This window comes from Pan troglodytes, chromosome 4, assembly GCF_028858775.2.
Source record: "Pan troglodytes isolate AG18354 chromosome 4, NHGRI_mPanTro3-v2.0_pri, whole genome shotgun sequence".
Lineage (NCBI taxonomy): Eukaryota > Metazoa > Chordata > Mammalia > Primates > Hominidae > Pan > Pan troglodytes.
The window spans coordinates 107,037,050-107,063,746 of NC_072402.2; the positions used below are offsets into that span (position 1 = coordinate 107,037,050).

At 40.0% G+C, this 26,697-nt stretch overlaps 1 protein-coding gene and 2 long non-coding RNA genes across 3 annotated transcripts in view; 1 reads left to right on the forward strand and 2 right to left on the reverse strand.

Moving 5' to 3' along the window:
- Positions 1-185: 185 nt before the first annotated feature.
- Positions 186-10,756, forward strand: LOC107974799 (uncharacterized). Its single transcript, XR_001717826.4, has 3 exons — positions 186-270; positions 4,361-4,389; positions 10,669-10,756. It is a non-coding gene; the product is annotated as an uncharacterized LOC107974799 (long non-coding RNA).
- On the reverse strand, positions 2,464-9,107 carry LOC134809966 (uncharacterized). The gene is made up of 3 exons (XR_010156964.1): positions 5,729-9,107; positions 4,127-4,347; positions 2,464-3,368 (listed from the first exon to the last, which is right to left on the reverse strand). It is a non-coding gene; the product is annotated as an uncharacterized LOC134809966 (long non-coding RNA).
- A 6,674-nt stretch (positions 10,757-17,430) lies between the features above and the next one.
- Positions 17,431-26,697, reverse strand: part of PJA2 (praja ring finger ubiquitin ligase 2) — a 71,317-nt gene continuing 62,050 nt past the window's right edge. Inside the window, exons 8-10 of the mRNA XM_526975.7 lie at positions 24,665-24,779; positions 24,150-24,271; positions 17,431-20,078 (exon numbers count right to left, since the gene is read on the reverse strand). Of these exons, the coding sequence (XP_526975.2) occupies positions 19,953-20,078; positions 24,150-24,271; positions 24,665-24,779 (363 nt within the window). The 3' untranslated portion in view covers positions 17,431-19,952. The remainder of the gene's footprint in view (positions 20,079-24,149; positions 24,272-24,664; positions 24,780-26,697) is intronic.

The window sequence follows — 26,697 nt, forward strand, 5'->3', positions numbered from 1 at the left end:
ACAACTGGTGCTTGTGTTGCATGACTCCAGGGGTGCTGTTCAGAGACTACCCAACAAAGAGATTCCCCAAATCCTAAGGAAGGTGCAAGAAGGCATGAACCCCAGTTCTCTGGAATCTGGAATCTGGAATTCTGGTCAATGAGGCTCTGAGAAATCTATCTTCCAAAAAAGCCACTAAAGTAAAATGGGAGAACAACCAATGAACTAAACCTGGGATTAGAATTGAGGTGTATCCTGCCTGAAAAAGATCTTACAGTTCAAGAATATTTTGTAAGCTAAGTATTACTATTTTCACTTAATCAAAACTAAACAACCAGCATGAAACCTGTAAGTGTATTTTTATGAAACTGTGAGACTTGTCTTATTATACGTAGTAAAAATATGAACTTTAGGTCATTGGCCCACTACTTTAATATGGATAGTTTTGCCTTACAAAATGCTGAAGGTAGACAATAGTAATGACAGATTTTTTTTTTTTTTTTTTGAGACAGGGTCTTGCTCTGTCACCCAGGCTGGAGTGCAGTGGCATGATCTCAGCTCACTGCACCCTCTGCCCGGCCAGATTCAAGTGATTCTCATGCCTCAGCCTCTGGAGTAGCTGGGTTTATAGGTGCGTGCCACCATGACCGGTTTTTTTTTTTTTTTTTTTTTTTTTGGGTAGAGATGGAGTTTCACCATGTTGGCCAGGCTGGTATTAAACTCCTGACCTCAAGTGATCTGCCCCCTCGGCCTCACAAAGTGCTGGGATTACAGGTGTGAGCCACCGCACCTGGCTGAATTTCTAAGAGATATGTCCTCCCCATAAAAATCTCACAGATTTAATCCTAACTGGTAAGCTGAGAAAACTCATTGGAAGCGCAGGCTTCTTCAGGAGAGTTTACAAAGCTGGGTGGCAAGGTCTTCCTCATCATCATGCCAGTTACAGGATGACTGGTGGCTCAAATGGATGGCTGAGGACTCCTAGAACCTTCAACAGGTTTCTCCGAGTCCCCAACTACTACCACAAAATGTCCTCCTCATAATCCCCTAAAATGACATCACTTAGAGTTCCCTTCGTGTTGTTGAACACCTGCAGGTTCCTAGCCAGCCAAACTTGAATGTGGTTACTTTAGCCAGCTTGCTGAATCAAGCATGGAACTGGGGAAAGTGGAAATAGGATATCAACGGAAAGCATGTCCCTCTTTGGACAGGATTAAATTGGTTGAGGGAAGGAATAGAGACAGCAGCATGTATCCAACTTTCTCTTCTACCACTTAGAGGCACTTACATGTTATTTGATCTAACCTTTCATTCAGCCCTTTGAGGTAGGCATCATTAACCGCCCCCACTTTTTTTTTTTGAGACGGAGTTTTGCTCTTGTTGCCCAGGCTGAAGTGCAGTGGCGCAATCTCGGCTCACAGCAACCTCCGCCTCCCGCATTAACCCCATTTTTATAGATAACTCATCAGTTATGTAACCCATCAGTTATGTTTGTGTTTCACAGTGAGATATAACTACAGTGGCTTTCTACAAGAAAAGTGTTTATTTTCTCATGTAACCAGCACAGAGGCAGAAAGGCTAGCTATAGCATCACCTGAACAAGACTGAAGAAAGAAGTGGTGAATGGAGAGTGGAGGTACTAGCAGTACCTAGCACAGCTGATGAAAGATTAAGTAGGATACTAAATGCAGACAGTCAGCAAAATAAATAAAGCCAGAATTTGAACCTTGGACTGAACCCAAAGTCAGTGTACCCCCGCCCATATTATAATGACTCTGGATGAGATCCTAAAACTGGAAGGCACAGATTACCTTAGGTTAAGCCATCAGCATGTAGGAGCAGTTACCAAAATAAGCTCTTCATTTCCACCTTCCTCCTCAGAGCTAATTACCACCGCCATCGCTTTCAGCACCTTATCTACCCTTATGTTGTGATTTTCCTCTGATTTGGTCTTGAGGCTGCTCTGGAGAGTGTCTGTAAACTCTAGCCCTGTCCTGAGGAGGCTCCAGGGGAAGTGGTCGTACAGTGGCATGATCTTGGCTCACTGAAACCTCCCCCTCCTGGGCTCAAGCAATCCCCACCTCAGCCTTCCGAGTAGCTGGGACTACAGGCATGCGCCACCATTCCTGGCTAATTTTTTGTAGTGGGGAAGTTTTGTCACGCTGTCCAGGCTGGTCTCGAATTCCTGGGCTCAGGCAATCCACCTGCCTCAGCCTCCCAAAGTACTGGATTACAGGCATGAGCCACTGCACCCAGCCAGGATACTTCTTTATCCTCGTAGACGGCCTAATGCCTAAGTGTGACCCATGACCAGGTGTCCCTCTCACAGGAAACACTGGCAGAAGCCCTTGTGGCTCTTTTCTGGCCTGGGTCCAGTTTATTCCTACCAGGATAGTCACTCTCTGGGAAAACCCTGAGCGGGAGAATTAGATTCAGGTATGTTGGTCAGGTGAGACACAGAGGGGGCCACAAAACAAAATATATGAAATGAGAGAAGCGTTTTATTACTTACACGTCCCTGAGGGCCAATGGGAAGTCCAGAGACAGCAGGGCACTCGATCGGCAGGTGGGAAGGGAGAGTGAGGGCTTGAGACTAGGCCTCCATGAAGGCCCACGGGCTTTCCTCTGGGAGTTGTGGATTGGCCAGTTTAAATAAAACAAGTGTGTATGGGGGTGGGGGTGGGGGGGTGGCTTATTTGCCTGACTCCGGTGTTGACCTTAGGTTTCCTCATGGTCAGCAGCTGTGGAGTGAGTTGGGCTTTGGGTTGGTGAGATGAGAAACACATGGGCTCCTCCAGGCATGGTGGTTCATGCCTGTAATCCCAGCACTTTGGGAGGCTGAGGCAAGTGGATCACATGAGGTCAGGAGTTTGAGACCAGCCTGGCCAACATTGTAAAACCCCATCTCTGCTAAAAATATAAAAATTAGCTAGGCGTGGTGGTTCATGCCTGTAGTCCCAGCTACTTGGGAGGCTGAGGCAGGAGAATTGCTTGAACTGGGAGGCAGAGGTTACAGTGAGCCAAGATGGTGCCACTGCACTCCAGCCTGGGTGACAGAACAAGACTCCATCTCAAAAACAAAAAGAAAAAAAAGAAAAGAAACACACGGGCTCTATCATGCCCCTCTAAGGAAGAGAAGTCACACCTAGACCAAAGGTGGCAGGGTGCGACTGGGTTTCACACAGCTGATGCTGGGTCTAAAAGTGGACGCTGAGGCAGCAGCTGTAGTAGACAAGTGATTGACACCTTGAAGATGACGTTTCTAAAGTTTCTTCCTTCAAGAGAACACATGTACATTGTCTTGTGCTCAGCACCAGCAGGTGTGGACACCAATCGCTCTTCTCACAAAAGCCATCTTTTTAGTTGCCATTGCCAGGGTTTTGAGGGAACTAGAAAGAAGGTCAGGAAGCTAATTAGGGGAGGGATGCACGCTTATGGAAGATAATCTCATGCTGAACATCGTGGTGAAAATTTATCCCTTGAGTTCTTCTTTGAAGGGGGTTTTGCTTTTCTAAGTTGTATTAACTTCATTGTATTTAGCCAACACTCAGGAAAGCATTACAAGAAAAGGTGGCTGTGATGTTTTTTCCCAGATTAAGTTGTCAACCTAATTTTACATAAGTCAATAATAAGAAAATTCTGGCAGATGACTTCTATGAGCAGGTAACATTTCCTCTCCTAGTTATCAACATGGCCCAGGTTCAAAATGGCTCAGTGTAGGATGGGAACAAGTGTAATGTGCTTCTAAGTTAATTGTTTTATTTTGAAATAATCACAAACTTACAGAAACGTTATAAGTATGTGACAAATAACTCCTTTTTTCTGGATCTATTTGTAATTCACCAACCTGATTCCCATCACCTCTAAATACTTTAGTATGTATTTCCTACAAACAAGGACATTCTCCTGTAGAAACATGATGTAACTATCAAAATCAGAAAAGTAACCCTTACATATTGTTGCCATCTAAACCTCAGCCTTCCTTCCATTTTAGCCAATTGTCTCCTACGTGTCTTTTATGGCAAAAGGCTCCAGTTCTGAATCATGCACTACATTTGTCACGTCCCTTAGGTCAACTTTAGTCTGAAACAGTTTCTCATTTTTGTCTTTTCTGACCTTGAATCTGTGAGGATTACAGGCTAGTTACCTTGCAGAGTGTTCCTCAATTTGAGTTTTTCTGATGTTTCTTCATAGTCAGATTCAGGTGATGCTTCTTTAGAGGTAATATCACAGAAGTCCTAAATGCCTCTTGTCAGGTGGCACAGGATTTCCATTTAATGGAAACATCATTGATGATGTTTCTTCACTTTGACACTTGAGTCAGGTGATGTCTGCCAGACATTCCCATTGTAAAGTTACTTTTCTCCTCTGTAATTAACAGGTGTTGGTGGAGAAATCGTTTGAAATTATGTAAGTATCCCATTTATCAAACTTTATTTTATTCACTTCTTTCTTTATATCTGAGTGGATTTACATTTCCTATTTTGTTCAACGGGTTATAACCTTTCATTATTATTTGGTTTGTTGCACAAATTGTCCCGTTTGGCCAGTAAGGGCCCTTTCTAGCCAGCTTCTAGTCTTTGTGATATGTTTCCATCATTCTTTGATCACTTCCTTTTCTGGCTCAAGATGTCCTAGGCTCATCTTTTCTTTTCCCAACCCTGAAATCAGCTATTTCTCCAATAAGCCCTGGTTTCTTTTAGTGGAAGGTGATTTTTAGAGATCGAGATCTGGGTATTAGGATTATCACTACTCCTAGGCATTTCAGCCGACAGAGGTAGGCACTGGATCTGTGTTACAGTAGGTAGCTAGGCAGGCATGAGCAGGGCGGCGGAGGGCTCCCCCTCAACACACACCAGGAGTGTCAGGCAACCAGCAGGTGATTGTCAGGCGGTTGTTAACTGTTTCTCTGAATAATTGGTCACAGCCAGCGCCAGGGAGAGGTAGTCTCCTAATAGATAGAAAACATCTGAAACTGGTCAGCAGCTTCCCAATAAGATCTCAGGAGTGGGGTGAAGTAAAGCAAGATGCCGGAAGTATGCTAACATATAAAACCCTAGGTCAACAGGTCAGGCTGCACATTTGGTTTCTCAAGTTGCTCGCTTGGCCCTCTTCCAAGCTGTACTTTCCTTTCCTCCCTGTTCTAAAGCTTTTTAATAAAGTTTTACTCCTGCTTTGAAACTTGCCTTGGTCTCTCCTTCTACCTTATGCCCCTCAGTCAAATTCTTTTTTCTGAGGAGGCAAGAATTGAGATTTGCCGCTGGTAACTTGGGGGTAACTTGGATACCTGCCACCCCTAACATCTGTGTACACACACACATTTAGAGCTACATTTATACATCTATGGATATGGAAAACCATGGATTCACACTGATACATTAAATTCCCATTCAACACCGTGGCTTCCATCTCATTTTCTCCCTCTCCACATTTGTAACTCCCTTCACTAATGGTGAAAAATCTCCATTCCATATGATTAATATATTTTGTATTTTATCAAATCCCCTGGATGTAACCAACCTCCCACTGACCCATCGCCACGTGCTCCCCTGTACTCACCTCTTGTGGGTCCTAGCTCTCTATAACTGAGCTGCCCCTACAGGGATGCCTTCCTCACCCAGCGTGGCTCTGACACCCTGCAGCAGCCCCCCCGACTTCCACCCTCTCCCTCCCACTGCCTGGCATCCTCAGCTTGGGGTTCGATTCTCTGTGCTGGGCCATTCTCTTCAGGGACACTGTCCATACTTACTTGGGCTCCAATACTCTGTAGGACTTGAACACACCATGCTGAGCTGCCCCTCTGCAGGACTGCCTCCTGACCCTGTCCTGATGCAGGCACTGTACTCTGTGCCACTGTGGTTTCCTTCACCCTGGCGCCCATACAGTCTTCGCTCTGCCCTACCTAATGGTTTTAGCACTGAATTGTTCAGGAAGGAAAGAGAATGAGAAAGAAGTCATGAGATCTGGATTAAAACAAAATTTAGAAAATAGCATTGGAACTCGAAATGAACCATGACCTTTGATTTGAAAGAAAGAAAAAGAGAAGGAATTTTGGAGGCCTCCAGGCCAGTGGTCATTTCCTCTGTTGAGGGCAGTGGATTAAGTGGTATTTATGTGTTTAAAGGGGCAGATCCCTGCACAGTAGAAGTGGTTTTCCCCCTAATAGGTAAAGGAGACAATAGGTCTAGAGAATGCCCACTGTTGGTCTAGCCTTGGAACAACAGAGGTGGTGCATCAGCTTAGTTTTTCAACACCAGCTGCACCCATAGTGGATGATCACGCACATCCTTCAGAGAGGCCTCAGGACCTCCTGGCCCATGGCTCTGGCTTCTGTGACTGCCCTAGCAACTTGACCCTCAAGGATTCTTTTCTTCCGCTACATAAAAGATAATCTCATAGGAGGCTTCATCATTTATCTTCAAAGCTTTAAAAATAAATTTGGACATTGTGTTTAGTGCACGACTTACTTGAAACTGCTGCTGTTTAGGAGAGTGGATTTCAGTATTATTCATGAATTCTGTGAGAATCTAGACGGTTGTTTCACACTAGGCAGAAATTTCAAATGATTACAAAGGAAAACATGAGTCTTTTAAAATAACTTGGTATGTTTATTTAGAAACACAGGAGGTAATGGAAGTTTGTATTAGTATGTTTTAGCAAAGCCTTATCAAGATGGACACTGGGAACTCCTGACAACACCATGGCACAATGACTGGCCTCTCAGGCTGTGTACCTGGCCTCTCGTCCTTAAGCAGAGCACAGCACAGCCTAACAGCCCCTCTCAAGAAATAGCAGTGAGGAAGGAGTTCGTGCTATGTCTGCAAATTCCCCAGGAGAAAAGCCTTGGTTTGTTTTAGAAAACATATTTGCTTGTTTTTATATTTCTAGAAAAGATTAGCAAAATTCTTGCCCTTTAGAGTTTTTAAAAAGGTAAAATAGAATTGTGATTGGGGGAAATGTTAGCACTTAGTTTCCGTCTTGAGTAAAATCATAAAGCAAGATTCTCCAACCCATGGCCCACCGGCTGCATGCAGCCCAGGATAGCTTTGAATGTGGCCCAACACAAATTCATAAATTTTCTTGAAACATTATGAAATTTCTGTTTGCATTTTTTTTAAAGCTCATCAGCTATCATTAGTGTATTTTATGTGTGGCCTAAGACAATTTTCCTCCTTCCAATGTTGCCCAGGGAAGCCAAAAGATTGGACAGCCTTGTAGGTCAGAACACTCCTCGCCTCAGAGGGGCCTCCTTCCTGCAGTGCCAGCGAGGACCTGTGAGGCTCTGCTGGGGCGCAGACGCAGACAGGCCGCCCCACCTCAGCCTCACTGCCTTGTGAGCCCTGAGGCCCAGGAATGTGCACGACTAGAGACTCCATTCTTAGTTTGAGGGCTGGAAGCAGTGGGATCATGAGTGGGTATTTCCAGGTCCTATAATGATAGAGAATTAAGGAAAACTGAAACCCTTCAGCCAGCCTCAGGACCCGAGAGTCCTGTGTTCTCTGTTGTGATCAAAGAAACAAAGTAAAGTGTGTCCCGAAAAGTCACTCAGCCCTAATTACGGCAGGACTCAAAACAGAGGGAAAGAAAGTAGTGATCCTATGACAGGATACCTTGCTTATAAGGTGGCTTTCTAAGCAAAAACCATGAATAAATTATAATCGAAAATTTCTACACAAAAATCTTTGAGGATAAATGGAACTGTGTTCACTGGGCACTTAAAACACATACACACAAGGCATAATATCGGTGGATTAACTTTGCTTCAAGAAATAACATAGATCGTGCAAGTCCCTGTGTGGTTAAGACTTTTGGCAGAAAAATTAAGCAATCTTTGTCCAAACTTTAGTGTGTGTAAGAATCTCCCAGGAAACTGTTAATAATGCAGATTCCTCAGCTCCACCCCCAGAGATTGCTTCACATGTCCACGGAGCAAACTGTAATAGACAACAAATTAGGGAGAAAAGAGGAAGGGTATCATAGTCAGCCAGGACTGTTTAGTGTGATGGAGGCCTGGGGAGCCCAAGTCCCTCATTGTTGAGCTGCAGATAGCCAGGAGAAAGGCATGGGTGTACCTCCTTTGAAAAGAACAAATTTACTAAATTATAAAAGTAATATATTATATTCAGTTAGAGAAAAGAAACAACTAATACTATTATCCAATTACTCTAACATGTTAACTCTATTATTACATCATTCCCGTCTTTTTAACAGATGCCTAATTTTACACAATCAGAGGACATGCATTTATAAATTGCCTCCTCCTTTCCTCTCTGTTTTATTGCACATAAGCCCTATTCCATGTCTCCTCCTGGTCTCCCTAAACATAATCGTAATGAGCTCCATGTTGTCCTATTGGTTTCAAGGTCACTTACTTTATCATCATCCAGCTGTTGAACGTTTACTTTGCTTCCAGCGTTGCCATGTTGAATACCTTCATTCCTAGAACCTTTGACCTTCGGTTCCAATCTGAAGGTAGATTCCCTTCATCCTTCGGATCTGTTTTTTTTAACCCACTGAATGCTCTTCTCTTGTGATCTTCCTCTCAAGTCAGGGCCCAGGTACAGCCTACTGGCCTTGAGAGCAGTGCTGCAAAGGGCTGGGGGCAGTGGAATTTTCACCGAGTCCAACTACTGAAGGATGCTAAGAAGGAAGGGAATTTTTTTTTTCTGTGCTAGAGATTGTCCAGATCTCTGGAATAATTGCAAAAAACAAACAAACAAAAATAAACAAACAAGAATCTCTCAGGACCAAAGAAGAGCTTATAGAATTAAAGAAAAGAGGCTTTTTGGAATGAAAGGAAAGGAGAAAAACAGAAAATAAAACACAACCTGAAAGCTTGAAAAATGATAACAGCTAATGCTTATTGAGTTCTTTTTTTGGGACTTTGAGGGATCCGAGGAAATGGTGTCCCTCTTTCCTGATCCGCTTCTAAACAAACAGAGGAATAAGAGAAAGGAGTGGCAGATAGTGGCCAAAGCTGCACCTTTGTTACTGATATAGGCTGAGGAAGGAAATGGTTTATTTCTGTAGGCAAATGCTTTTCTCCAGAGCCACTTCTAGGGTGCGCAAGGTCCTGGGGAAATATTTTTGTTGGGTTCCTGTCTACATAAACAATTTGACTTAAAAATATATTACAAAATTCATGAGCCCATGTGTGATACTGTGATTTGTCAATGAAGATTTAGATCAAATAATGAATGAAGAAGTCCTTCCATGTGGAAGGAAACATCAGGAATGGGGAAAACGTGTTCCTACCCAACACTGACTATGTGCCAGATCCTAAGTACTTTACATATGTGAACTCACTCATAATAACCCTAGATAGAAAACCATCTGTCCATGTTTTATAGATGAGGCAACAGGTACATGGAGGTTGAGTAAGCTGCTCAAGACTTCACAGCTAGAATGTGGTAGGACTAGGATTTAAGCTCAGTCAGCCTGGCTGATGAAGGAAAGAAGGAATGAAGGAGAGACAGGAGAGAGGGAAGAAGGGAAAAAGAAAAGTGAGAAAAGGCAAGTGCCTGTCACCTCTAGAGCAACTGGCAGGATTGTTTAGTTCCTTCCAACTTGGAGTCTGTAAATAAATATTGCCTCAGCTTCCCTCTTTTTAAACTCAAGGAAGTTTGCCCAGAACAACCTAAATTGGTATTCCCATTTGATAGGAAAAAATATTCGTTTTAGGTGCAATCAAGCTTATCTTCACTTTTGTAGAGATCATCTCTGACATTAACAAGTTGCCAGAGAATGCTGTTACTCAATTTATAAGACAAAATGTTCCCTTCATTGTCTTTAGTTTTTTACCCAGCAGGTTTCCTACTTTAAGACCAGGAGGCAATTACCGGCTCCTAGTGATCATCAATCAGTGTTGTCATCCTTAAAGAGCTCAAAATTTCATCCTGTACTTCTATTTTCATAAAGTGCTGGCTGCAGAGCAAGCTCTCAGAAATGTCCCTGCTTCCCCACGCCAAGTTTTAGGTCTTAAAACTGACCCAAAACCGAAGCAGAGAAACAGAAACTCACAAACAGAAGGCTTGCTCTGCTTATTTAAGTCATTATTTTCCCACTTTGCTGGTGGAAGAGTATCTGGGACAAAGTAGGTTGTAGGCAAATGCTACCTATTCAATGAAGGCCATTTTTTCTGACCTCACCGTAGCTGCTGCCTTGACTCACCAGAGAATTACAGTGAGTACAGGTGAAAGGAAAGCAGGAACAGTATTTGGCATAGTAAAGAAAACTGTTAGTAGTCAGAAGAACTAAATTCAAGTCCTAGCTCCAACACTGGTTGGCTGTGTATGATCTTGGGCAAGCCACTGTTTCTTCCTTAAGGGAGCTAATATAGTGGTTATTTAGATCATTAATTTTTTATTGATTCTCAGCACAAAGCAGTCAATGAACAGACAAGCATCTTTCACCAAGTTGCTTTGGCAACATTCTCTCAGACTCCTGTTAGGTGCCTGTTCCTAGAGATGATGAGGCTATGGGTATTCATTAACCAAAGGGATTAATCATCTGGGATAGAGACCAATTAGGACAGAACAAGATCATGTAGAGTGGATTTAGTGTGAGACACAGCAGGGACCCGATGTTTATCCCTGGTCAATCACAACTTGCTTTCTACCCAGGCCTTACCAGTCTTTAGAAATACAACAGGCTTCCTTTGACCACATCATTGTTCTTACCTATTTACAGGTGCGGACAGTGGTCACTGACACTGTGGACACCATAGGGGCTGGCAAGAAAGAAAATGATGGAGGCAGAATTCTGTCTACAGTGGATATAAAAGTAACATAAATTGCATCTGCTGAGATCAGGTTTTTTTTCCAGGTAAGAGAGTAAATCAATTTAATGTTCAGGCTCCTCTCCTTAACCTCTTCAGGATTATTCTCTGTGATTGTTAATACAGATAATTACCAACTTCTAAGTTTTTTGATCCAAATGTTTAGTGTTTTCATCTCCGATGTAATAATGTTTAAAGGGTTATTGAGTTTACAAAGTTAGTCTGCAAGAACTATTAGTCATGTCACTAAAATTTATTTTGTTTGTACTTACCTTGAGTATTAACTCACTCACCTATGCAGTAAGCAATATAACAAAGCAGTTAAGGGCATTGGGTTGGAATCCTGACTCCCTTACTTACTCGCTATGTGAGCCTTGGCAGCTACTTAATCTTTTGATGTCTTTGGGGAATTATAATAGTGTTTACTTCTAAGTTTTATTAGGATTATATAAGGATTAACTAAGATGTTGCATGTAAAATGACCCAAAAATATTCCCAGCACATAGTATGCACTCAATAAACGTTAACTAGTTTACTGTCACTGTGCGGCAACATTATTTTGTATCTCTTCCGTTCTTTATAAACAAAGAGCTTACTTAACTAAAACAGAGGCTCACTCAAATTCTCTCCAGTACTGGCTTGTGTGTGTTGTTATAAGGATATCCATGTTTGATGTGGGTGGCAGATTGGGATAGGAAGTAAAAAGATGCCTGAGGAAAGGAAGGAGCTATGACTACTTCATTCTGGTGTTCCACTGGTCATGAGGCTCAGCTTCCTTCTCTCCCACTGCAGTTGGCTTCCTCTTCAATCCACTCTTAAGTATTTTCTCCCATTCAGTTTTTAACTGTTCTTAGTTTCTGCTTCCTCATCACTTCAGCATGTCATGACTCCTTACGACTTTAATATCCCTCCTCTTGCAACCCTTTTGCTTCACCTCCCCATTTCCTGTTAAGAATTCCCTATTTCCCAACATAAATTAGTGAGAGAAGCTGATAGACCTGCCTTATCTCCAGCACCGGGTCGCTGGTCAACCTCTGAGTGCAGGAGCCTTGAGTCAGGTGCCCAACAGTCCAATCACCTGTGGCTGGGAGGAGTGGGGTTTTGAGGCCTATGTTGTCCCATCCCTTTAGCAGGGGCTATGGTGTTGAGAGACAATTCTTCCTCGATTTCTCGTATTTCTGCACATCTTCTGAGCAAGAAGCATGAACAGCTTTGTTCTGTCCTGCCTTTTCAAAGATGTTTGTATAGCAAATAGTCTTAAGAGACAGATATATTGTCCCCTACTCTCCTCCCAGGTCAGAGGACAGATTTGTTTCCTGAGCAAAATGAGGATAATGTCTTGTCCTGGGGCAGATTTCTAGCAGTTCCCTAAGATTGGGGTTTCCTAAGCTCAAATTTCCTCAGCTGTGGCACTAAACTCACACTGTGTGTGTGCAGCACTCCTGAGGGACATTGGGGGGAAGGCAAACTGATGTAATTATGAAACTCATGCTGTCCACTGTGCTATGAGAAATGAAGTCCTTTGTCTCTGATCCAGGGGTCTTGTATATACTCCTGGGACCTAGGAAATTTGTTAGCTTGCAAGCAGGGGAAAACCCTGAATCCGTTGCAGTCCTTGACAATGAGAAGGGATATTCTCCTTCAGGTAGAATGGTCCTTGCAGGCACTGTGGTAAATTCATCCAATGCAGCATTCTGTTCTGCTTCCCCTTCTACTGAGTTTCACCTACATATAAATTAAGCTTTAGGCAGTTCTTCAGGGCCTTAGTTTTGGGAGAAAATGCATTATACAGTAATGGGGGTTGGGGAAAGAAGAACCCAAAGGATTGTGCAACATTTCTGTCCTCCCTGAGTGAAACTCGGTTATGCTCAGATTTGGCACCTCTGCTACATCATAGTGCTGCTGCTAAGTTGAGAGGGGGGACTGTCTTAACATGGCTGTGCATCTGCATAGCATTTATTTCCCTTAATGTCCAGTGCACTTTAACTTGGCCCATTCAGCTTCTGTGAGTCATAATACAGCAAGTCTGACAATTTTACAATGATGCTTACTCATTATTAAGCCCTTAGTAAGACAGTTTGCAGGGTTCATTGTGTTAGTGCTGGTACGCCAGCATAGTTACAAAAAAAAATTATACAATATTTTGTATCAGAGCCTACATGACCAGCAGAAAAGCCGTGCTTCAGAATTGCCTGCTTTATGTTCTATTTTCTGGATAAAACCACACTGGATGCATATGTGTGAATGCTGTAGCACAGGGAGAAAACAAGCAAAAATAAAGCACAGGATATAAGGTCAAACACTGGAGTTTTGGTTCTTCTATTCAACTCACCCCCATCTCCAGAAAATAAACTCTTGGCTGGCGCTGGTGGCTCATGCCTGTAATCCCAGCACTTTGGGAGGCTTGAGGCAGGTGGATCACCTGAGGTCAGGGGTTTGAGACCAGCCTGACCAACATGGTGAAACCCCATCTCTACTAAAAATACAAAAATTAGGGGGGGCATGGTGGCACATGTCTGTAATCCCATCTACTCAGGAGGCTGAGGCAGGAGAATCACTTGATCTGGGGAGGCAGAGGTTGCAGTGAGTCGAGATCGCACCATGACACTCCAGCCTGGGTGAGACTGCATCTCAAAAGAAAAAAAAGAAAAATTCTTTTCAAATTTCCCTGGTTGTAAGTCATCATGGCCTGCTGTGGTCCATAGGGCATACAACCTCTTAGGAGATGGGTTCAACCCTTCAACCTATAACTATCTCAATATAGCTATAGATCCTTTGGGCTTGAGAGTAGGTGCTGGTAGCTAAAGTCACCTTAGGGGGCTCATTCTTTCCTTGCTTTTGTTTCTAGCTTGGGTAATCACAGAAGAGACACTAAGGCCCTGTGTGTCAGGCATTCCCCAAGCTAAGATGAAATCCTCTCTACTGAGTGAATCCAGCTGTGCTGGGGGTGGGCACGTGTAACAGTCTCTTCATTACAATGGACACTTCAGGAGGCCAGGGATCTTGTCTATTTTGTTCACAGGTTTGTGAGTAGGCACTTTGTAAATATTAAATGGACAGCAGCTCAGGTTATACAAATATTTAATTTGTTGGGTTTAATGAAGGTGTTTTTCAGTGGATTGAGAAAGTATTCCCATTTTATATGTCCTAATATACTATTTTCATAAACTCCCTAATTTGAAAATTTTTAAACATTTTCTTTCAGGTAGTATTTACTCATTTAGATGTGGGTTGTAACCAAGGTGCTCACTTGTGAATAGCTTCGTCATCCAATTGAGGCTGAGCTTGCTTCCCAGACAAGGCTGATCTTGTAAGCTCCTCATCCCTATCTTCATCTGCTTTAAAGGTCAATTTAAACGGAAATAAAAAGTCTAACATTCTACAATGGCACCAAACCTAGAATACTGCAATACCAGGGTTGGGGGATCCTTTGTCCAGGTAAAGAGGAAGAATTATTTGTTGGGGCCAAAAGCCAGTTGGTATGATGGCATGTAGAGAAGCCCCTTTTAACAGCTGTCTGTAACAGTTGGGTTCTCTTCACAAGTCATTGGGATTAGACTAATAGAACTAGGGCACAATGTAAACGGCTGGATTTTTTAAAGAATTCTTTAAAAAAGAATTTAAAATGGCATTTATTAAGGATTGAAATCAAAAGGAAAGCCCCTGTCAAGTGTCTCTTCCTACAAATAAAACAACTTGGGAGTAGGTTCTGTACTCTTTGGAGTATTTGCAGTTGTGGAGGGCAGATGTCCATGGCTTCTAGAGGAACTGAAATCCAGACCTTTGGAAAGGGTAGCACAAATTGCTTGTAGAAAGATGTCTGCATAGTTAGCTCTTGATGGCTAAGAGACAACAGGATGCTATACACCTTTCAGGCCTGGGACAGTCTCTGCAGAACAGTTTAAGAATCCCAGATTACCAGGCAAAGGTAGGAAGTTCTCATTAGATCTTACTGGTGACTAAGAAACTTCACTAATCAGGGCCACATTAGAATCTTGGTCATCAGTACACAAATATCTTAACATGTTAGCAAAATAATATAGCAAGGAAAAAATATTTCTCAAAATTCTGAACAGATCCTAATTTTTTCTGATAAAACAAAACAAAAAAACAAAACAGACTGCATCTCAAGCAATGTACTTAAATAATAACACTGATAACACTGATCAGGTAAGCTGTTCCTACTCAGGAAGGCAGCATGAAGTAGACAGAATCGACAGCATCTCCTTTAAGAACCAGGGCTCTTTGACCATGTCTGGGGCTCAATTTTTTTTTTAATTTGTAAAGTTGAGACAATAAATCAACCCTGCAGACTTATTATGAAGATGAGATAAGATAGAAAGCCTACACTATGCCTAATATTTAGTGTTTCATAAATAGAAACTATTATTATAATGTAAAAATGCATTTAAAAATGAATCTTCGTAAGAAGAAACATTGTTATAATCTAAGGAAATTACTGACAGTAAGAAGTAGTATCTTTCTAAAAAGATAAAGACCTCCTCCCTGTCAATGTTCACTATAAAAACTGTATATTGATTATATACTAATAAGATGCAATAAATTACCAACTATCTTTATTAGTGTTAGGTTTCATAATTAATATTATGAAAATTACATTTTATTTTGACTTAATAAAGTTCCCCTGTCAAATTCGCAACTCTTGAAAGGTAATTAATATGTTTTTAAGAGTGTTTTATCTGAAATGTTCATCATTCTCCAAAAAGTGGTGCTATAAACAATGATGGAAACCAAGTATAACATATTTCCCTATGACTTTGCACATCAATGAAAAACATTTTTTTCAAACCCTTATTCATGCACAAATAGTGGTAGTACTGAACCTATAATTTAGATTCATTAAAGAGAAGACAGAAGCAGGGTGATTACGTGACTTTGTCAAGGTCATGTTATTTCAAACACCACAATTTTGAGATGGGAAAAGGCGGACTCCAAAAATTATTAAAATGAGCTTGACATTGATCACTTAACAAATTCTAAGGCAGATTATTAAACAGATGGCACGTAAGGAGTTAGAAAAAGAGGCAGTATGGTTTCACTAAGAATGAGGCGTTACCAGCTGACTTAATTTCCTTTCTTTAATATACTAGCACATTAGGCTACTTCCAAAGACAGTGCATAGTGCATCTGTCTGCCAAACACAACAAAATTTTTAGTGTCCTTTTTAGGAAAGATGAAGAAACGGGCATATGAAGTGACTGGTAGTTACTGCAACAACTGTAACCAAATTACTAATTAACGGATCACTCACCTTAAGTGCAGTGTATAGCGGCATTCTAAAGAGGGTCTGTACTGCATCCCATTCAATTCAACATGTATCAACAACTTAGACAAAGCCACTACATACCAAACGTATGCTTTATCAAAATTGGAACGGATGCAAGGCTAAGACGAAAAACCTGAATTCACAAGAACCTTCACAAATCAAATTCAGTAAGGATGAATGCTGTCCTTCAATTAGGTTAATAAGAGATTGTTTAAGTAAAGATAAGGTGGGGACTTGGCTTACCAGCAATACCTGGGAAGCTCAGCAAGAGACAGCAAACAGTATGACAGCCTGGCTAATAATGATGGTGGTAATAATAACATATACCAACCGTAACAGCCACAGGAGAATCACTCTGAAGGTGGCAACAGTGCTCCTGAACCCTGCCCTAGTTCGACCACAGAACTGTGTTTAATTCTGAGCAACATACTTTAAGAGAAGGAGTGAAAGAGCCAACTCTAGGCTGGTCTGGAATAGATACCATGTTAGATTTCAGAAAGCGTGAAGCCTGAAGAAGGATATGAAGAGGGGACCACACAGGAGAAACAGGACTTTCTAATTTCATGTGTGCTGTTTTATAGAGAAATTTGGTGACAATCTTCCAACAATGAAATTCATCCCTTGCAGGGGTGCTGAATGGCTCCATCCGGCAGTGGCTGAATGAAAATGATGATGAAATTATAAAAACATCAACAGTAGAGGTATACCACTGATGTTTCCAGCTCTGAGACTATTTTTCTAGTACATATTTAATCTATTAGAGGAGAATCAGAATTCTAAACTTTCTAAGCATCTAAACAAAATGATTAGTTTTTATCCAACTTTGTAAATTTTTTTGAGACAGGGTCTCACTATGTTGCCCAGGTTGCTCTTCAACTCCTGGTCTCAACCAATCCTCCTGCCTCAAGCCTCCTGAATAGCTGGGATTATAGGTGCGCACCACCATGCCTGGCTAGTCTTTGTCTAATTGAATTGCGTAATTTATCAGCACCCAACTGACCCTTCTGAAATGACTGAGTTCTCTGAACTGTTTGAGAACCACAAGGAATCTTGCTAAACAGTTAGATTTAATAATATTTCCATGCCTGATTTGGAGAAAACCACTGACGTGAGGTGGGCTCCCTTCCTTATTAAGGGTTTCTGCAGTCCGGAGTCAGTGTGGAAATCAGGTTCTGCTGAAACCTACGGGATAGCTAAGGATGTCAGGGAGGAGAGGGCAAGGACTCAGAGACCCTCCAGCAGTAGGAAGTCCATCAACTACTTCTGTCTGGCTCTTTCTAGGGCTTTCTTAGATTATAGTTCAAGGACTTTTAACATCACATGCTCAGTAGTGTTATCTGTCATTAACTCTAAATTGTTTAAGAAGTGATACAATTACACAATTAAATATTAGAAATGACCACCGAGTATATTCTGTTTATTGTTTATGATTTACACAGAAAATGATGGGCTGGGGTTATAGAACAATAAACCAACCATTACATTTAGACCTGGGCTTTTGAAAAACTTGCATTCCATTTTAACAATTCGTATGTATCTAACAAATACATAAATCCAGATCACAAATAATCTTAAGAGTTAAACAATTAAGAAACACAAAGAATACCACATAGATCTACCTTTAAATATCAGCATTCATATTATAAGAAATAAGAAAATGTTAAAAAAATAAAATTAGGTTAAGTCACAACATAAAACAGAGAAATAAGATAAATGCTATTTTATTAATATTCATACTTATTTCTAATTTACCTTCATATAGTCTTAACTTTTTCAAAAGGATCCGAGATATGATCAAATAATATTTTAGTATCTGAACTTGCCAGCCTTAGCTTATACCAGAGCTTGTTACCATGAAAATCCTAAAACCTCAATTTTCTTTTTCCTTTTTAAAATTTAAGCCAACTCCTATTCAACTTTTCTCCTTCACAGCAGCTGTTTATAGATAGTAGGGAGCCAAGAATGAAGGACAGTAACAGATGGAAAGCAAAAAGTACAACAGCTATCTTAAGTTCAGCTCTCAACATTGCTGGTTGAGTTTGGAACCAAAACCTCTTAACAACTGGCAGATAATAGCTAAATCTTAACATACAAAGAAGAAATATTTTCTTTGGGACAGCTGCTATCTAGAAGAAAACCAAGGTCCCTTAATATAGTCTAAATATAATGTGTGGCTTATTATAGAGAAATCTTTAGCAACGTAAGTTTAACCAGTAAGTGTCACAACTGATCAACAGTACTTAAAAGGAAACAAACAAAAATCACACTAGCCACAAATTTCCACCATATACACACGAAATTAATTTTAATCTGTTTTGACTCCTTGACACTAACTGATCATTAATGAAATATGATATGGAAAGATCACAGAGTAGAAAACAAGCAAAGATTAGTTTATACAACAGTGACTATATACATCAGAGGGAAAACATGCTAGCTAATGCAACATTAAGGCCTGAATGTAAGCATTTCCAAAGTCACAGAAGCCCCAAAGAACTCCTAAATTACAAATTCATCACATTACATGCATGCAATGTTCACTTTTGTTTTACCCATAAAAGGATACACAGTATTTTGCTGTAAATACCAGACACATTTACAATATATGCAAAAATTAGAATGCAAGTGTTATGTTCCTTATATTTAAGCCTCATATGTGCCAACAGTGAAAATTCATTTATTTTTAAGAATGAAAAAAGGAGACGGGATATAAATACTCAGAGAAATACACAAATAAGATGTAACTCTGCATTTGGGAAGCCATATAAATATTCCTTTTATGTGCCCAAACTAAATTATCAATGTACCAGTTAGATGGACGTACACTCACTATGTGCTTTACTATTTTACTTGCTCAAATGTTCTACAGTCATCATTCTCTAGTGTTAACATCAAATCACATTTGTAAGTGAACTATTATGTCCATGTTTGCACATACTCGTTTACTGTGTGTAATCACCTGAAGGAGACATTGTGCATCTTAGTTTGGGGTTATATAATTACAAAGATGACCCTGTGCAAGTTTTCAGACCTTCCAAAATACTGTAGAAGCAAAATTACCTTAAACTAACTATAACCAATATTAAACAAATGTGCCATGAGTGTTCTGGGCCTTCAAGTATAATTTTAACCAAGGAGAAACAGGTTGGGTAAGAGGTTAGAAAGAGTTTCATAAGGCCATCTAATTCAGCTCATTGTACCAAGCCCTGAGCACACTAGATTCTTTGTATGCTTTACTAACCTTACGTTAAGCACATCCACTGGTTTCATTAAGGATTTTACTACCTAACTTTATTTCAGGGGGAGTTACGTCTACGATTTAAAACTTTTGTAATGTTCTGGCCAAAATTTTAGCCTTCATTTGGCATTCTGAAAAGTCCTAATTTTAAACAAAAATGGACTTTCTGAAAAATTTCTCAGCATATGAACCAAGAGGTTATGATATAGCAAAATCAAAGGGACTAGTGAAAAAGCATACTTTAGAATTTGTTTCATTTCCAATGAAACCAAATTTTACTACTGTTGTGAACACAGTCTTTACATTTGATGCAAACAGGACAGCTTAATTATAATCACTTAGTGGCAGTATTACAGACAAAGCCAATAACATATGCCACACAGATGATTATTTATTCTGGAGAGAGTCAACTGATAAGCCTGGCTTTACAATTAATACAAACATATTCAACTAAAGAAAATGGATGCACTGTCTCAACATTCAGCTTGAAAATGTTTAATACTTTCTGCAAACCTAAATTTAGTTTAGAAAGGTTAATATTCTTTCTAAACTATGGCATATACTATATATAGCATTTTTAAATATATTTATATATAATTATTTGCACATGAAATTTAGAAGGAATTTGCAGATTTACTTTGATACACTGATCTCATTTCAACTGTCAAGGTTTAGGGTGCTTCTGCAATACTGTCATTTGAAGGTGGGGCATCAGGATCAGGCTCAGAGGAAGGAGCTGCAGATGCTTCAATAACCGCAGGTGGGAAATGACGGCGGCACACAGGGCATGTTCCCGACTGGAGAAAAAAAAAATGTTAAGAGCCACCAGAATCATCTTAACTGCCACACAAGTAACTTAATAAAGAAAAAACAGTATCATTATCCTAATAATAAGACTCTTAACAACAAAAAACAAACGTCAAATCCACACAATGCAGAAAGACATAATTTTAATATCTTTTCCTCTGTGCCCAATCAGACTCTAGTTTCTTTGAGGGTAAATGATGTCTCTTATTCATGTTCATATCTTTAAGGTCATTCATCCTCCTTAATTTAGTGAGTTTTAATTAAGAGCTGCTAAACTCAGCAGTGATGCAATCGCAGAGGGTGAGCAAAGAATCATGGCACATGTCCACATGGAGGTCAGAGTTTAGCTCAACAATAATCTGAATTATCATTATTTAGTCTATTATGCATTTACTAGAGAAACCACAGACCTACTTTAATTCACACCAAATCATTTATGATTGGTGTGAATTAAAGAAGGTCTACGATGAATTAACGTAGGTCGATGGCAAATTAAAGCCTCATTTTAGGGTAGCACAGATATGTCAAAGCAGATGGACTTCAGACTTTCTTTCTAAGCCATGACATTTCTTTCCAAAAAGAGATAAGAGTGTTAGGTGCCTTCTAAATGACAAAACAATCAACCACAGACCTTGGAGAGAAGGTGGGAAGGGGAAAGCAGTTATACTAGGAGCACAACATTCTAGGACCAATGGACGATTATAGAGCTACGTTATCTGATAACAGATTATCCCCTTGCAAATCTGGTCTTTTTCCCAAAGAGAACTCCCTGCTGGAAGGGAGGCTGAAGAGATCATGCTGTTGAAGACAACAAAGAACTGTATCTTGGGAACATTCTCCCCAGAAAAAAAGCAGGAAAGGCTTCACACTAAGGTATTTCCTGACAGGAGAAAGACTGAAGAGACTGTTACTTTGTGTTACAGCAAAGTCTCAAGTATAATTCAAGGCTGTACAACATATATTACGTTTACCGTTTAAGAATCCATTTCACGCCAGGCACGGTGGCTCATGCCTGTAATCCCAGCACTTTGGGAGGCCGAGGTGGACAGATTGCCTGAGCTCAGGAGTTCGCAACCAGCCTGGGCAACATGGTGAAACCCCGTCTGTACTAAAATACAAAAAATTAGCTGAGCGTGGCAGCGTGCGCCTTTAGTCCCAGCTACTCGGGAGGCTGAGGCAGGAGAATTGCTTGAACCCGGGAGGCGGAGGTTGCAGTGAGCTGAGACAGCACCATTGCACTCCAGCCTGGGTGACAGAGTGAGACTCCGTCTCAAAAAAAAAAAAAAAAAAATTTCATTTCAGCAAACATTTATTGTGTACTTGCCATACAGATTGGGCCCCAACAATAACATTTTAGAGTCAAATAGATGAGTGTGGTCTTGATGAACTACATACTAGCTATTTAAACTTAGACAAGTAACAATCATTAGAAAACAGGAATAAAGATAACAATAAGTCCTAAAGTACTGTGAGGATTAAAGGAGAAATCATGAATCTTTAAAGAGGAATCATCTAACAGTGACTGACACACAGCAGGCACACAAAACACTGCTTCTTAAGTCTCTGAAGCTATCATGGGAATTTAAAGACAGTATTTATTAAGGACAGAAAAGGTGGAATTTAAACTGCACCTACCTATATCATCTAATCTTACAGATGGTATAGGGAAAAATCATGCCAGACTTCAGGAGCAAATGCATAGAAACATGAGCAAGTGTACAGAAAAGTAAATCTGAAGAAACAGGTTGGGGTCTAAATCACAGAAGGCCTTGAATGTCAAGATTAAAACTTCAGATTATTCCACAGGTGACTGGAGGTCCCTCTCTTTCTTTTATGAGAAGGGAAGTACATTATCAGAACTACATTTCAGAAAATGCCTTTAATGATGGCATGATAGATAATGAAGATTTGGAAGAGTGAGGGGATAGGAAGAGGGGAAGATGATGAGAAATTAGTTAATGGGTATAATGTATGTTATCCAGGTGATGGGATATCCTAAAAGCCCTGACTTGACCACTACATAACCTATGCATGTAACAAAGTTGCACATGTACCCCACAGATTTATGCAAATAAAAAAGAAATGAAAAGAAAGTACCTCTAAAGGAAGTAAGGAAATAAAGTAGGTCACTACAATAGTAGTTAAGACAACAAGGGTTGAAGGTCTAATGTATGGGAGTAGAAATGAAATGAGGGAATGGACCTCACAGACTCAGCCATGCTCAAAAATTTTAAGAGTTGGTGGCTCTGCATTTTCTGCTTCCCCAATAATTTTAATAACACCTACTTCCACTACTACCACCATCATGTACAGACACTGAAAAAGTCATTTTCTACTGAATTCTAACTTTCATTAGTAATAAGTTTACCATTACTTTTCCTATCCTATATGTTTACTATGTGCCAAACACTACATTAAATTCATCACGGATTACCTACTTCAACTCTTATAAAAACACTAGAGGTTGGTATATTGTACAGCACAGCCATCTAGGCTGTATTAACAAAATGCCAGATAAACAGGTTAAGAAAAATCACCTAAAATATTATTTCCCAAATTATGTTCTGGGAGAAGGGACAGAGCAAGGAAAGCAGTATTTTAAAACTAATTCAGAATCCAGCATTATACCTCAATCCAGAATACCAGGAAGTCTCATGAGACTTGAGACACACATTATCTCTATGCAGACAATACTCCTCAAATAATACACATTAGCACGTGCTGTTTACTGAAGACTGCTAGCTGGTCTTTGTAACTTGCACCATAAGTTTTTATTTGTGATTTTGTTGTTAATAAAATAAAAACACCTCTAATTTCTAATAATAGCTTTCATCTGATATGATTTGTAAAATATTTACTGGGCACTTACTACCTGAAAGGCACTATGGGTTATCTCATACAGAGAGATTTTATAAAAGAACAGTGAACATTTCTAAACTGGATTTCAGAGATTTTAAGTGGAATTTTGAGAAGAACAAAGTGGCAAATAGAAATAGAGGAACAGCAAAGAAAGGAAAAGGAAAGACAGGGAAGGAAGGAAAGGAATGGGAAAAGGGAAGGAGAAAAAAAGCACTGGTTATAGGGAAGAAAGGGAGTTGTATTCCTAAGTAGATAATTTGGAAAAGTGACTTGGGAATTCCTAGTGAACTGGATGGTAAATATCCTTTATGCAAAAATAGAGTTCACAGAGAAGACTGAAATAAAACACTTCCTTTATTTAAATAATTCAAATATGCTTACGATTTATTGGGTAAATATTTGAAGACAATATATAAAAACTGGAATAGGAGCTACTTGGTAGATTATTAAGTATCTCTCATATACATTTCAGAAACACCAACCTGTATTAGCAGAATAGCTGTATATTGTTATAGTACTTTGAGTAGTGCCAAAGGCTTCTCTGCTTTAGATACTTTTGAAAACACCAAATTTCAGGGTTATGATTAAAATTCTAATCAGCTTTATTCTAAAATGAGTTTTCAGATATTTAATCACTTCCTAAAATGATTAAAAACATGTTGTTATTATTGTCTATATTTTTAGACAATGTTAGTAAAATAAAATATTTCCATATTATCCCTGAGCTGTAATCATTAAATGCAATCAGGTTTTTAACAATGAATTAAAAAGTACTACAAATCTGTGGCTAAATAAAACAGGTTTAAAAGATACTACCATTGGCTGGGCGTGGTGGCTCATGCCTGAAATCCCAGCACTTTGGGAAGCTGAGGCAGGCGGATCACCTGAGGTCAGGAGTTTGAGACCAGCCTGACCAACATGGCGAAACTCTGTCTCTACTAAAAATACAAAAAATTAGCTGGGCTTGGTGGTGGGTGCCTGTAATCCCAGCTACTTGGGAGGCTGAGGCAGGAGAATCGCTTGAACCCTGGAGGCAGAGGTTGCAGTGAGCCGAGATCGAACCACTGCACTCCAGCCTAGGTGACAAGAGCGAAACTCTGTCTCACAAAAAAAAAAAAAAAAAAAGATACTATTATTCACTTGCAGAAGACACTATTAAAGTATTAATTTTTAAATTTTTAATTAATTATTCTATCACTCACCTTTTGTAGCCAAATTGAGACACAAGGTTTGTGAAAGAAATGGTGACAGGGCAACTCTGTTGCTATATCATCCTTAATATACTCACTGCAACAGATTGGACAGCATTGTTCCTGACCAATAGCTGAAAACAACAAATAATTCAGGTCAATCACATGTAGTTCAATTTTAATAAAACTGAAAAGCAACATATTATACTCATAGAAGATACCTCTGAAAGACGAAAGAGCCAGTCTTTGACCAGTTAATTGGCAGGCATTTCTGTCTAATACTTGGCAATTTGGAATCTAATAAATACTGCTTTGTAAAAAAGCTGACAGAGGAACATTTGTCTCAGCCTATCACTTGAAAATTAAAAATATTCTTGTACTAGGTGAAAGTTTGTGAGCATCTGGTTTCTATAAAAAAAATCTAGTGAAAGTTTCTAATAATCAAGTATTTAATTATCTAGGTATATTGATAATATACTTAAATGTACAATGTGTTCTTCAACATTTGAGATCAACTTTGCCCTTACCAGTGTGATCTTCAAGAACAAGGGTCTCTGGAAGACCATCAATGCTTTCCTTACTGGCTGGTGGATTGGCCACCTCAACATCTACTGCAAGAGACTCTAAATGGGCCAGAGCAGTCTGAAAAACAAAAGGTACAGTTCTTTGTTAGAAATACTTTAAAACAGTAACAGAAAACTATTTTTAGGGTATCTCCAAAATTATATCACCATTATTCTCTTTTTGTTAGTTTCTTTTGCTTTAGTCCTTTGCTCCTTTTGCCTCTTCAGAAGGAACTACCACCATCACCAACAAACCAAAACATTAAATATACACGCAGAGCCCAACTTTCTACATGTGAAATAAAAATATACCTTGTCTTGGCCAGGCGCGATGGCTCATGCCTGTAATCCCAGCACTTTGGGAGGCCGAGGCGGGGTGGGTCACTTGAGGTCAGGAGTTCAAGACAGCCTGACCAACATGGTGAAATCCCATCTCTAGTAAAAAAAAAAAAAACAACAAAATTAGCAGGGTGTGGTGGCACATGCCTGTAATCCCAGCTACTTGGGAGGCTGAGGCAGGAGAATTGCTTGAACCCAGGAGGTAGAGGTTGTAATGAGCCAAGATCATGCCATCGCACTCCAGCCTGAGCAACAAGAACGAAACTCCATCTCAAAAAAAAAAAAAAAAAAGCAGGTCGTGGTAGTGTGTGCCTATAATCCCAGCTACTGGGGAGACTGAGGCAGGAGAATCGCTTGATCCTGGGAGGCAGAGGTTGCAGTGAGCTGAGATCACCATGCACTCCAGCCTGGGTGACAGAGCGAGACTCTGTCTCAAAAAAAAAAAAAAAAAATCTACCTTGTCTCAATAATCATCTACTTCTCCGTATTTATATTTTGAAGGAGTGGTTACTTTTTCCAACTATTGGTTCCTATGTGAGATCACTAACATGAAAGAAAATAATAAACATTTTGGAAAGGTTCACTTCATGAAAGATAAAATGTGGCTGAGGCTACTAGAAGCTCCAGGTATGGAAGCAAATAATGCACTCCTGAATGGCTACATCTACCACTGGCATGGATTTGGCGCACCCACATTACCAGCTCACAAGTATTACTAGGTTATCTGGGTTGTGAATTTCATTTACAGGTTCAAATATCTGTGTCAAATTACTGTTCTAAGAAGGATGGAAAGAACATCAGATCATGTGATCATCTGGGATGCGTCATCCTCATCCTTTCTGGCTCTAATTAGACTAGAACGGCAGTTGAGACTTTTGTCTTTTTGTCTGCAACCTGTACAATTACTTGCTCTTGGTGCACATGCTGCTTCCCCTGCCTGGTGCTTTCTGTCCATCCTTTAAGTCCTATCACTCCCTCTGGGACTGCATAAGTCCTGTCGCTTCCATGAGGCCTATGTCAGTGGTCCTAGACTGCACTAGTATCCTTCTGAACTGCTACTGTATTCAAAGAATTGGTATTACACAGTTTAATTATTACTTGTTAGTATTATATCCTAATTACAGCATCATAAGATCATGGAGCTATGAAAGACCTTGGCTTCTTTTTAGGGATGAAAAACCTGAAGGAAATTTGACAACTATCAAAACTGGGCCTTCCCTCCTGGTTGGAGTGCAGAATATTACAGCTGCTACAGAAAACAGCCCAACAATTCCTCAAAATTAAAAACAGAATTATCACATAATCCAGCAATTCTAGTTCTGGGTATACACCCAAAAAGAACTGAAAACAGGGACTAAAACAAGTATCTGTACACCCATGTTCACTGCAGCATTATTCACAAGAGCCAAAAGGTGGAAGCAAATCAACTGTTCATTGATGGATGGATGAATATGCAAAATGTGATGTACACATACAGTGAAATATTACTCCGCCTTGAAAAGGAAGGAAATTCTAACACATGCCACGACATGGATGAACCTTGAAGACATTATGCTAAATGAAATAAGCCAGTCACAGAAGGATAAGTACTGTATGATTCTTACATGAGATACCTAAAGTAGTCAAATTCATTGAGACAGAAAACAGAATGGTGGTTG